Below are 13,750 nucleotides of genomic sequence, written 5' to 3' on the forward strand. Positions count from 1 at the left end.
CAACTAAGCTCCAGCCCCTGTCCCATCGCCGCAATGTTGCATCACTGTGCCTGTTTTACAAATATTTTAATGGAATGTGTTTTGATGAACTCGTTTCACTTGTACTCCCTCGACGTACATATCCCAGACAAACCCGCTTAGCAATAAGGTCTCCCACCTTTCACTGTTGATTTCCCTAAATGCCAGAGAGCTTTCTATTCTAATAGTTTCTTCCCTTGAACAGCTAGACTTTGGAATTCTCTTCCTTCTGCCTGCTTCACTGGCAGTACTGATATGCAGAAGTTCAAATGTAAATATCTTGTTAATAATTGGTGGACATGGCCCCAGATAGTAGCCCCTTACATCCAAGTGGTTATATGATTTGTAAGGGGTGAACATGAGTACGTTAAAAAAAAAAATCAAAATATTTTTTGTTAATTTTTTTTTTATTTAGAAATAGTATTACTATCTATGCATAAATTCCAAATATTTTTTGTTAATTTTTTATTATTTAGAAATAGTTATTACTATCTATGAATAAATTACAAATATTTTTTGTTAATTTTTTATTATTTAGAAATAGTTATTACTATCTATGAATAAATTACAAATATTTTTTGTTAATTTTTTATTATTTAGAAATAGTATTACTATCTATGCATAAATTTCAAATATTTTTTGTTAATTTTTTTATTATTTAGAAATAGTTAATACTATCTATGCATAAATTCCAAATATTTTTTGTTAATTTTTTATTATTTAGAAATAGTTATTACTATCTATGAATAAATTACAAATATTTTTTGTTAATTTTTTATTATTTAGAAATAGTATTACTATCTATGCATAAATTTCAAATATTTTTTGTTAATTTTTTTTTTATTTAGAAATAGTTAATACTATCTATGAATAAATTACAAATATTTTTTGTTAATTTGTTATTATTTAGAAATAGTTATTACTATCTATGCATAAATTCCAAATATTTTTTGTTAATTTTTTTATTATTTAGAAATAGTTATTACTATCTATGAATAAATTACAAATATTTTTTGTTAATTTTTTATTATTTAGAAATAGTATTACTATCTATGCATAAATTTCAAATATTTTTTGTTAATTTTTTTATTATTTAGAAATAGTTAATACTATCTATGCATAAATTACAAATATTTTTTGTTAATTTGTTTTTATTTAGAAATAGTTATTACTATCTATGAATAAATTACAAATATTTTTTGTTAATTTGTTATTATTTAGAAATAGTTATTACTATCTATGCATAAATTCCAAATATTTTTTGTTAATTTTTTTATTATTTAGAAATAGTTATTACTATCTATGAATAAATTACAAATATTTTTTGTAATTTTTTATTATTTAGAAATAGTTATTACTATCTATGCATAAATTTCAAATATGTTTTGTTAATTTTTTTTTTATTATTTAGAAATAGTATTACTATCTATGCATAAATTCCAAATATTTTTTGTTAGTTTTTTTATTATTTAGAAATAGTTAATACTATCTATGCATAAATTCCAAATATTTTTTGTTCGTTTTTTTATTATTTAGAAATAGTTATTACTATCTATGCATAAATTCCAAATATTTTTTGTTAATTTTTTATTATTTAGAAATAGTATTACTATCTATGCATAAATTCCAAATATTTTTTGTTAATTTTTTATTATTTAGAAATAGTATTACTATCTATACATAAATTCCAAATATTTTTTGTTAGTTTTTTATTATTTAGAAATAGTATTACTATCTATGCATAAATTCCAAATATTTTTTGTTACTTTTTTTATTATTTAGAAATAGTATTACTATCTATGCATAAATTCCAAATATTTTTTGTTAATTTTTTTTTGTTATTTAGAAATAGTTATTACTATCTATGCATAAATTCCAAATATTTTTTGTTAGTTTTTTTATTATTTAGAAATAGTTAATACTATCTATGCATAAATTCCAAATATTTTTTGTTAATTTTTTATTATTTAGAAATAGTTATTACTATCTATGCATAAATTCCAAATATTTTTTGTTAATTTTTTTTGTTATTTAGAAATAGTTATTACTATCTATGCATAAATTCCAAATATTTTTTGTTAATTTTTTATTATTTAGAAATAGTTAATACTATCTATGCATAAATTCCAAATATTTTTTGTTAGTTTTTTTATTATTTAGAAATAGTTATTACTATCTATGCATAAATTCCAAATATTTTTTGTTAATTTTTTATTATTTAGAAATAGTATTACTATCTATGCATAAATTCCAAATATTTTTTGTTAATTTTTTATTATTTAGAAATAGTTAATACTATCTATGCATAAATTCCAAATATTTTTTGTTAGTTTTTTTATTATTTAGAAATAGTTAATACTATCTATGCATAAATTCCAAATATTTTTTGTTAATTTTTTATTATTTAGAAATAGTATTACTATCTATGCATAAATTCCAAATATTTTTTGTTAATTTTTTTTTATTATTTAGAAATAGTTATTACTATCTATGCATAAATTCCAAATATTTTTTGTTAATTTTTTATTATTTACAAATAGTATTACTATCTATGCATAAATTCCAAATATTTTTTGTTAGTTTTTTATTATTTAGAAATAGTTATTACTGTCTATGCATAAATTCCAAATATTTTTTGTTAATTTTTTATTATTTAGAAATAGTATTACTATCTATGCATAAATTCAAAATATTTTTTGTAAATTTTTTATTATTTAGAAATAGTATTACTATCTATGCATAAATTCCAAATATTTTTTGTTAGTTTTTTATTATTTAGAAATAGTATTACTATCTATGCATAAATTCCAAATATTTTTTGTTAATTTTTTATTATTTAGAAATAGTATTACTATCTATGCATAAATTCCAAATATTTTTTGTTAATTTTTTTATTGTTTAGAAATAGTATTACTATCTATGCATAAATTCCAAATATTTTTTGTTAATCTTTTATTATTTAGAAATAGTATTACTATCTATGCATAAATTCCAAATATTTTTTGTTATTTTTTTATTATTTAGAAATAGTTATTACTATCTATGCATAAATTCCAAATATTTTTTGTTAGTTTTTTTATTATTTAGAAATAGTATTACTATCTATGCATAAATTCCAAATATTTTTTGTTAATTTTTTTTTGTTATTTAGAAATAGTTATTACTATCTATGCATAAATTCCAAATATTTTTTGTTAGTTTTTTATTATTTAGAAATAGTTAATACTATCTATGCATAAATTCCAAATATTTTTTGTTAGTTTTTTTATTATTTAGAAATAGTTAATACTATCTATGCATAAATTCCAAATATTTTTTGTTAATTTTTTATTATTTAGAAATAGTATTACTATCTATGCATAAATTCCAAATATTTTTTGTTAATTTTTTTTTATTATTTAGAAATAGTTATTACTATCTATGCATAAATTCCAAATATTTTTTGTTAATTTTCTTTTATTATTTAGAAATAGTTAATACTATCTATGCATAAATTCCAAATATTTTTTGTTAATTTTTTATTATTTAGAAATAGTATTACTATCTATGCATAAATTCCAAATATTTTTTGTTAGTTTTTTTATTATTTAGAAATAGTTATTACTATCTATGCATAAATTCCAAATATTTTTTGTTAATTTTTTATTATTTAGAAATAGTATTACTATCTATGCATAAATTCCAAATATTTTTTGTTAGTTTTTTATTATTTAGAAATAGTTATTACTATCTATGCATAAATTTCAAATATTTTTTGTTAGTTTTTTTATTATTTAGAAATAGTATTACTATCTATGCATAAATTCCAAATATTTTTTGTTAATTTTTTATTATGTAGAAATAGTTATTACTATCTATGCATAAATTCCAAATATTTTTTGTTAATTTTTTATTATTTAGAAATAGTATTACTATCTATGCATAAATTCCAAATATCTTTTGTTAATTTTTTATTATTTAGAAATAGTATTACTATCTATGCATAAATTCCTAATATTTTTTGTTAATTTTTTTTGTTATTTAGAAATAGTATTACTATCTATGCATAAATTCCAAATATTTTTTGTTATTTTTTTATTATTTAGAAATAGTATTACTATCTATGCATAAATTCCAAATATTTTTTGTTAATTTTTTATTATTTAGAAATAGTATTACTATCTATGCATAAATTCCAAATATTTTTTGTTAATTTTTTTTTTATTATTTAGAAATAGTTAATACTATCTATGCATAAATTCCAAATATTTTTTGTTAGTTTTTTTATTATTTAGAAATAGTTAATACTATCTATGCATAAATTCCAAATATCTTTTGTTAGTTTTTTATTATTTAGAAATAGTATTACTATCTATGCATAAATTCCAAATATTTTTTGTTAATTTTTTTTTGTTATTTAGAAATAGTTAATACTATCTATGCATAAATTCCAAATATTTTTTGTTAATTTTTTTTATTATTTAGAAATAGTTATTAGTATCTATGCATAAATTCCAAATATGTTTTTTTAATTTTTTTTTATTATTTAGAAATAGTTATTACTATCTATGCATAAATTCCAAATATTTTTTGTTAGTTTTTTTATTATTTAGAAATAGTATTACTATCTATGCATAAATTCCAAATATTTTTTGTTAATTGTTTTTTGTTATTTAGAAATAGTTATTACTATCTATGCATAAATTCCAAATATTTTTTGTTAGTTTTTTTATTATTTAGAAATAGTATTACTATCTATGCATAAATTCCAAATATTTTTTGTTAGTTTTTTTATTATTTAGAAATAGTATTACTATCTATGCATAAATTCCAAATATTTTTTGTTAATTTTTTTATTATTTAGAAATAGTTATTACTATCTATGCATAAATTCTAAATATTTTTTGTTAGTTTTCTTATTATTTAGAAATAGTATTACTATCTATGCATAAATTCCAAATATTTTTTGTTTATTTTTTTATTATTTAGAAATAGTTATTACTATCTATGCATAAATTCCAAATATTTTTTGTTAGTTTTTTTGTTATTTAGAAATAGTATTACTATCTATGCATAAATTCCAAATATTTTTGTTAATTTTTTTTATTAGTTAGAAATAGTTATTACTATCTATGCATAAATTCCAAATATTTTTTGTTAATTTTTTTATTATTTAGAAATAGTTATTACTATCTATGCATAAATTCTAAATATGTTTTGTTAGTTTTCTTATTATTTAAAAATTTCTTATTATTTAGAAATAGTTATTACTATCTATGCATACATTCCAAATATTTTTGTTAATTTTTTTTTATTATTTAGAAATAGTTATTACTATCTATGCATAAATTCCAAATATTTTTTGTTAATTTTTTTATTATTTAGAAATAGTTATTACTATCTATGCATAAATTCCAAATATTTTTTGTTAATTTTTTTATTATTTAGAAATAGTTAATACTATCTATGCATAAATTCCAAATATTTTTTGTTTATTTTTTTTATTATTTAGAAATAGTTATTACTATCTATGCATAAATTCCAAATATTTTTTGTTAATTTTTTATTATTTAGAAATAGTTATTACTATCTATGCATAAATTCCAAATATTTTTTGTTAATTTTTTTATTATTTAGAAATAGTTAATACTATCTATGCATAAATTCCAAATATTTTTTGTTAATTTTTTTATTATTTAGAAATAGTTATTACTATCTATGCATAAATTCTAAATATTTTTGTTAGTTTTTTTTATTATTTAGAAATAGTTATTACTATCTATGCATAAATTCCAAATATATTTTGTTAATTTTTTATTATTTAGAAATAGTTATTACTATCTATGCATAAATTCCAAATATTTATTTATGAATGTTTTTAGATGAGGATTGAACATTCATATCATTATTATTTATATTATTTGGATTATTCAGACCATTGTTCTCATCTTGAATATTATTCACACAACATATCAGCCAATGTTACTTTCGACCTTCTTCAGGTGTCTCTTGTCAAGCTTCGGAATCTTTCTGCAGAACTCTGGAATCTGCACAGAATTTCGAACAGGACCCTTCATTTAATCCATGGGGAGTAGCAAACCTATCGTTTCATCTGTCTTATGTAATTTGGAGTTGTATTCTTCATTACATCCACCCTTCAGGAGAGTGCCACTCACAAAAAATTTTACTTAGTACTTTATCTTTACGCCGTGGGTCCTTGCGGACGACACAAGATCAGGACAGTAGTCTGAATAATCCAAATGTTTATTTTTATTTGTTGAATTCCCAAAATGTTTTTCAGTCTCAAATGATTTACTTTCTGTTTTCAATGTGTTCTTGCAGGGATAAGATGCATTCGGACATCTATGTATTGCGAGCCCAGGGGCACAGTGCACTAGTACAACAGCTTCACCTCGTTTTAGAGGCTAATATACATGTACTGGAAGAAGTAAGTCTTTGTTTGCACTTTATTTTTCTTATATACTAGTTTGCTGAAAGGAAAACATTTTTTTTAAATAATGCTGCTAAAGATAACAAATATGATGTCCTACAATGTAAATGGTTGCATTTCTTGTTTGAAACCATGTTGCAAATCCTTTGGCTAGATAGAACTCCTTTTACATTTCTGAATTTTTGAGATGAGGATGGATTCGTCATATTATTTGGATCCTTTGGACTACTGTTTTCATCTTGGGTGTTATTTCCACAACGTTTCAGTGTGTACAACTACAGACTTTTTTTTTTTTTAATTCAATTTTCACCCTAAACAAGGCACAGTGCCACTTTGAAGCAGGGGGCTACTATTAAGGACTTAATTAACAGGGTCATTATGAAGGGAGATGAGTAGAAAGATGTTTGTTAACATTACACTTGAACCTCTGCATATCATTGCAGTTGGGAAAGCAGAATCCCGGAAGGGAGTTCCAAAGACCCGCAGTTCTGGGGAAAAAACTATTGGAGTAAAAGGCTTTCTTGCACCTAGGGATCTCTACTGTAAAGGGATGAGACTTAGTAGCTTGTCGGGTTTGTCGGGGGTAGTTACGTCGGGGAGGTACAAGTGTTTGCAGTTCATCAGAGCATTCACCATTAAAGTATTTGTAGAACAGGCAGAGGGATGCAACATCTTGTCGATGGGACAGAGGCTGAAGCCTAAATGACAGTTCAGGACCTATCAGGTTGGCGACTCTCTTTTGAACCCTGTCCAGGAGCGAGAGACAAGCAGCAGATGCACCAGCCCAGATATGACAACAGTACTCCATACATGGGCGAATGGTGGCCTTATAGAGGTATAGGATACTGTCAGGCGTAAGTAGTTTTCTAGCACGGTAGAGGGAGCCAACCTTCCTTGCAGCAGCCTTGGCAATGCTCTCAATGTATCTATTCCAGTTCATATTCCCTGTAAACGTTAGGCTGAGGAGTTTAAAAGAAGTACTTTCAGGCAATGTGTTCTTGGCCATTGCTATTGGTGGTAGAGAAGGTTTCTTGTAGTTATTGAAGGAAACAAGCTTAGTCTTAGCAGCATTGAATGTGACCAACCATTTTTGTCCCCATTCCACTACAGATTGGAGGTCATCCTCTAGTGTTTCTTGAAATATACCTTGTCAAGCTCGGGAATCTTTCAGTCGAACTCCCGCATGAATATGAACATAATTTTGAAAGGAACCCTTATTTTAAGCCACATGCTATTATATGTTCTCTTTTCGTCAGCCATGACCAGATAGATGCCCTAATACCATTTCTGGGAGCTGGTTCCACACGTTCATCACATGCTGGAAGAAAAAGTGTGCTCAAACAAACTTAGCTACTCCCTTCTGATGTTGCTGCTTATCCAAGCATAAGGAACGCTCACGAGTCCTACAATCCTGTTTCAAAGGAAGCATCTTGAGACAATCCACGTTGTATTCCTCATTCAGATATTGGAAGACTTGGATAGCATCCCCTCTCATTCAACGAGTTGAAAGGTCCGGTTGCTTCAGTCGCTTCTCGTAGGACAGATCATGCAGATCTGGGACCAATTTCGTAGCCCTGGTCTGCTCCGCTTCTATGGTTCCAATATCACGCATATATCCCAATGACTATACCGATGTGGCATATTCTAACTTTGGACGGAGACAGGAAAATAACACGATCCATTTATGTAAACGCATCATGGTAAAGATTTACAAAAACACGGTTTTTCGTTTTCGAGATGAAATTTTAAATCAGCAAAAACACTTTTTTTTAACTCTTATTTTCTTATCCCAGCCAACACCAGGTAGTGCTGCTAGTTGTTAGAAAGGTGCTCAATTTGTGGAAAGGGAGTCGGGTACAATTGAATCTTTTATGATACCTGTAAGCATTAGGTACAAAAGAAAATCAGTGGAATTACATGCTAGGATGAGAGTGGATAGCCAATTTTTGTACAAGAAATTCAAGACAATGGAGACGGATGCAAAGTGCTTCCACTGTCAACAGTGTTTGTGAAACTTGACAAGATATGCTTCCGCTCACGTTATAAGCGAAAAAGAGATGGTGGGAGTAAGTATAAAGCAGGGGGTGAAAATTTTAAGTTTTTATCTATGAAACAAATACATTGGAGACATTGCCAAGGCCGCTGCAAAGAAAGCGATCTCTCTCTCTCTCTCTCTCTCTCTCTCTCTCTCTCTCTCTCTCTCTACCATCCTATAAAGTTACTCACAACTGAGAGCATTCTGTACTTTTACAAGGCCACCGTTCGTCTATACATGGAATATACTTGTCACATCTGGGCTCGTGCATCTGCCACTAATCTGTCACTCCTAGACAGGATTAAAAAAAAAAGGTCTCCAACCTAATAGATCCCACACTATCAACAAAACTCCAACATCTGTCCCATCATCGAACTGTTGCATCCCTGTGCCTGTTTTAGAAGTATTTTAATGGAATGTACTCTGGCAAACTTCAAGCACTTGTACACTTCGGCATAAGTATTTGCTACTAACCCAACAAGCAGAAAAATCCCAACCTTACACTGTGGATGCCAGAAAAAATCCCAACCCTATGCTGTAGATGCCAGAAAAATCCCAACCCTATACTGTAGATGCCGGAAAAATCCCAACCCTATACTGTAGAAGCCAGAAAAATCCCAACCCTATACTGTAGATGCCGGAAAAATCCCAACCCTATACTGTAGAAGCCAGAAAAATCCCAACCCTATACTGTAGAAGCCAGAAAAATCCCAACCCTATACTGTAGATGTCGGAAAAATCCCAACCCTATACTGTAGATGCCGGAAAAATCCCAACCCTATGCTGTAGATGCCAGAAAAATCCCAACCCTATACTGTAGATGCTGGAAAAAATCCCAACCCTATACTGTAGAAGCCAGAAAAATCCCAACCCTATACTGTAGATGCCGGAAAAATCCCAACCCTATACTGTAGATGCCGGAAAAATCCCAACCCTATGCTGTAGATGCCAGAAAAATCCCAACCCTATACTGTAGATGCCGGAAAAATCCCAACCTTACACTGTGGATGCCAGAAAAATCCCACCCCTATGTTGTAGATGCCAGAAAAATCCCAACCCTATACTGTAGATGCCGGAAAAATCACAACCCTATACTGTAGATGCCGGAAAAATCCCAACCCTATGCTGTAGATGCTGGAAAAAATCCCAACCCTATACTGTAGAAGCCAGAAAAATCCCAACCCTATACTGTAGATGCCGGAAAAATCCCAATCCTATAATGTAGATGCCGGAAAAATCCCAACCCTATAATGTAGATGCCGGAAAAATCCCAACCCTATACTGTAGATGCCGGAAAAATCCCAACCCTATACTGTAGATGCCGGAAAAATCCCAACCCTATACTGTAGATGCCGGAAAAATCCCAACCCTATACTGTAGATGTCGGAAAAATCCCAACCCTATAATGTAGATGCCGGAAAAATCCCAACCCTATACTGTAGATGCCGGAAAAATCCCAACCCTATAATGTAGATGCCGGAAAAATCCCAACCCTATAATGTAGATGCTGGAAAAATCCCAATCCTATAATGTAGATGCCGGAAAAATCTCAACCCTATAATGTAGATGCCAAAAAAATCCCAACCCTATACTGTAGATGCCGGAAAAATCCCAATCCTATAATGTAGATGCCGGAAAAATCCCAACCCTATACTGTAGATGCCGGAAAAATCCCAACCCTATAATGTAGATGCCGGAAAAATACCAACCCTATACTGTAGATGCCGGAAAAATCCCAACCCTATAATGTAGATGCCGGAAAAATCCCAACCCTATAATGTAGATGCCGGAAAAATCCCAACCCTATACTGTAGATGCCGGAAAAATCCCAACCCTATAATGTAGATGCCGGAAAAATCCCAACCCTATAATGTAGATGCCGGAAAAATCCCAACCCTATAATGTAGATGCCGGAAAAATCTCAACCCTATACTGTAGATGCCGAAAAACTCCCAACCCTATAATGTAGATGCCGGAAAAATCCCAACCCTATACACTATATGCTGGAAAGTCTTCTACCTGAATAGTTTCTTTCCTCAAACTGCTAGACTTTGGAATTCCCTCCTGGATCCCTGCTTCCCTGACTGTACTGACATGCATAATTTCGAGTATAATGTGAATGGATATCCTGTTGCTGAACTCCCTACATAGTATCCCTGCCAATTTGGTCCCAAGTAGTAGCCCCCTTATGTCAAACAGGCACTGTGTCTTGTTTGTAGTGGAAAAAACAGATAAAAATATGTAAGCATTAAAGGTATGCATTACGTGGATAAAAATGGTACGAAAATGATACAGTGTTTGCATAATGTGAGGCTCAGATGAAGATTAAATCTGGTCAGTATAGGCAGCTGGGTGCAGAACAGGGGACGCTGATGATATGACCACATTGAAAGAATGGATGAAAATTCTTGGGTTAGTAGATGTAGAACAGTTGAGGTAGCAGGCTCAGTTCAAAAGAAAAAGAAAACAAGGAAAATATGAGGGGCATTCCAAAGTAATTCCTCTTATTATTATTTAATTCCGCCCGAATGGATCAGACAAGATTGTAAGGTGCATTGTTATGATGACTGAACTTATGAAAGTTTCATCTCTCTGTTGCAGATACTGATGGTGTGAGACTCTAAGAAAACAACCGCCTGTCATGGACGTGCATCAGAAGCATAGATACATCATTGAATTCTTGGCAAAAGTGCATTGTAAAATGGTTGTGACTATGGGAGCTCCTGTTTTCATAGCTCTTCAATTTTTTCAGTTTAAAAAGAAAAAAAGGAGGCTTTACTTTGGAATGACCCTTGTATATAGAAGTGATAGAAATGAGCCGGAGAGAGAGTAAAAAGGATCAATATAGATCTGGACAGGGAAGGGTTGATTTGGAAGTTAATTTCTTAAAGCCGTCCAATGCATGCCAGCATGTAGATTTACTATTAAGCATAGTGATGTGTAACCAGCATGGATGCGCATATGGCAGCAGCAATAGCAGCTGTACAATAGTCAACATATGCAAAAGAACCAATCCATGTGTGAGGTGCTGTCACAGCTAGGAAGAAGGAAAGAAAAGGTTTATGAAAAAAAAAAAAAGACATGGCCCGAGAAAAACAGAAATAGGCGTGTTACATGTATGGTCCGAGAGTGACATGGACGTGTCCTAAACATGGCCAGACAAAGACAGCGCACTATGTATTGACAATGGCAGTCTTGTTAAACTCATTGGCGTATGGGAAGACTTTTGAACAAGAGAAAAGGCATTATTCTGGAAGTACCTGTAAATAAATGTCTGCTGTTTCAACTAAAAAAAAAAGTGAGTCGAATTTTTTCCTTGTCTTTGTTTCCTTGCAACTGTCTGCATATGTGTGGGTCCCAAGTCTTGACATGTAGCGACTATGTTACAGATGATGATGATGATTATTAAGGAGAAGAGTTGTCTACCTTAGAACTGAATTCAGTTTTCTTTTTTTGTATAATTATAAAAATATGCAAACAAATAAAAACTAGCTAAATTTGTATTATTATTATCAACAGTATCCTTAGTAGTTTTATTAATATTAATTGTATTAGTAGTTGTCTACAACTAAATTTGTTTTACCTTTTTGTATAATTAAAAAAATAAAATAAAAACTAGGAAGGTTTTTATTATTATCATTATTATTATTATTAGTAGTAGTAGTAGTAGTATTAATATTTTATTATTAGTAGTAGTAGTATTAATATTTTATTATTAGTAGTAGTAGTATTAATATTTTATTATTAGTAGTAGTAGTATTAATATTTTATTATTATTAGTAGTAGTATTAATATTTTATTAGTAATAGTATTAATATTTTATTATTAGTAGTATTAATATTTTATTAGTAATAGTATTATTAGTATTATGATTAGTAGTAGTAGTATTAATATTTTATTAGCAGTAGTATTAATATTTTAGTAGTAGTATTAATATTTTATTAGTAATAGTATTATTAGTATTATGATTAGTAGTAGTAGTATTGATATTTTATTATTAGTAGTAGTAGTATTAATATTTTATTAGTAATAGTATTAATATTTTATTATTAGTAGTATTAATATTTTATTAGTAATAGTATTATTAGTATTATGATTAGTAATAGTAGTATTAATATTTTATTAGCAGTAGTATTAATATTTTAGTAGTAATAGTATTATTAGTATTATGATTAGTAGTAGTAGTATTGATATTTTATTAGTAGTAGTATTAATATTTTAGTAGTAGTATTATTAGTATTATGATTAGTAGTGTTATTAGAATTTTTATTAGTAGTAATAATATTATGATTAATAGTAGTATTATTAGTATTATAATAGTAGGACTAGTTTTTATAACTAAATTCGTTTTTCTTCTTTTTTTTTTGTATGATTATAAAAATATGCAAATAACTAAAAATTAAAAACTGAATTTACTTTGCTGCATCCTAGGTAATATTAGATAGGTTAGCTAGTTGATCATTTTTGAATGAAATGCTGCTAAGATGAAATTGTTGTCGCAAGGAAAAGTTAAGGCTACAAATCTGCAAGTGCCAGGATCTCAGTCACTTCTGACTGAAAAGTTTCCATGCTTTTTAAATGATGCATTAAATCTAATTTCATCTATTTTATTTTTCTTTGAATTGCAGTTGAGTGTCTCCTTGAATAGCCTTAAAGCCTCCAATCTTGCCTGCAACACCAACAGTGACAGTCAAGCCCCTGGAGTGACAGAAACTAGACATACCACCAATTACCACCATCAACCATTTCCAGTACCAACTAATTGATATCTACCCATGTTGGTGAACTACAACACCGTGGCTCTCATCGTCCAATGTGTCCATATTTATTTTATTATTTAAATTTTTTTTTTTTACTTCCTTAAGCAGAACTGAACTACCTTGTTTTTTTTTGTTTTTTATTACTTTTTTGACATTTTTGTTTTACTATTTTAAATTTATAAAATTTAAAAATTGTCTCAAATTATTTTTCAAATTTTTGAAAGATTTTTATATTTAAGATTATTTTAAATCTAAAATAAGGAAAAGGATTTTTTTTATTTAAAAAAGATAATCATTTTTTAATGAAAAAAAATTCAAACAATTTTTTTCTATTTTTTCTTTTCTTCATTTTCTATTTTTTCTTCTCTATTTCTCTATTTAATTTCTTTTGTTCTTTTCCTCTTTATTTTTCTCTTTTCTTTTTATTTTTCCCATTTTTTAATTTTTTTTAATGGAAAAAAGTTCAAACAATTTTTTTCTATTTTTTTTTTCTGTTTTTCATTTTCT

At 27.7% G+C, this 13,750-nt stretch overlaps 1 protein-coding gene across 4 annotated transcripts in view; it reads left to right on the forward strand.

Annotated features, from left to right (window-relative positions):
* The window catches only part of LOC145258207 (uncharacterized), a 369,722-nt gene extending 356,284 nt beyond the window's left edge, over window positions 1-13,438 (forward strand). For all 4 annotated transcript variants that reach the window (XM_080116144.1, XM_080116145.1, XM_080116142.1 and 1 more), the window contains 2 exons: window positions 6,340-6,445; window positions 13,112-13,438. In XM_080116144.1, the coding sequence (XP_079972270.1) occupies window positions 6,340-6,445; window positions 13,112-13,249 (244 nt within the window). In that variant the 3' untranslated portion in view covers window positions 13,250-13,438. The remainder of the gene's footprint in view (window positions 1-6,339; window positions 6,446-13,111) is intronic.
* The last annotated feature ends 312 nt before the right edge of the window (window positions 13,439-13,750 follow it).

The sequence above is a fragment of the Euprymna scolopes genome, chromosome 33 (assembly GCF_053919585.1).
Source record: "Euprymna scolopes isolate OS-2025 chromosome 33, ASM5391958v1, whole genome shotgun sequence".
Taxonomy (NCBI): Eukaryota; Metazoa; Mollusca; class Cephalopoda; order Sepiida; family Sepiolidae; genus Euprymna; species Euprymna scolopes.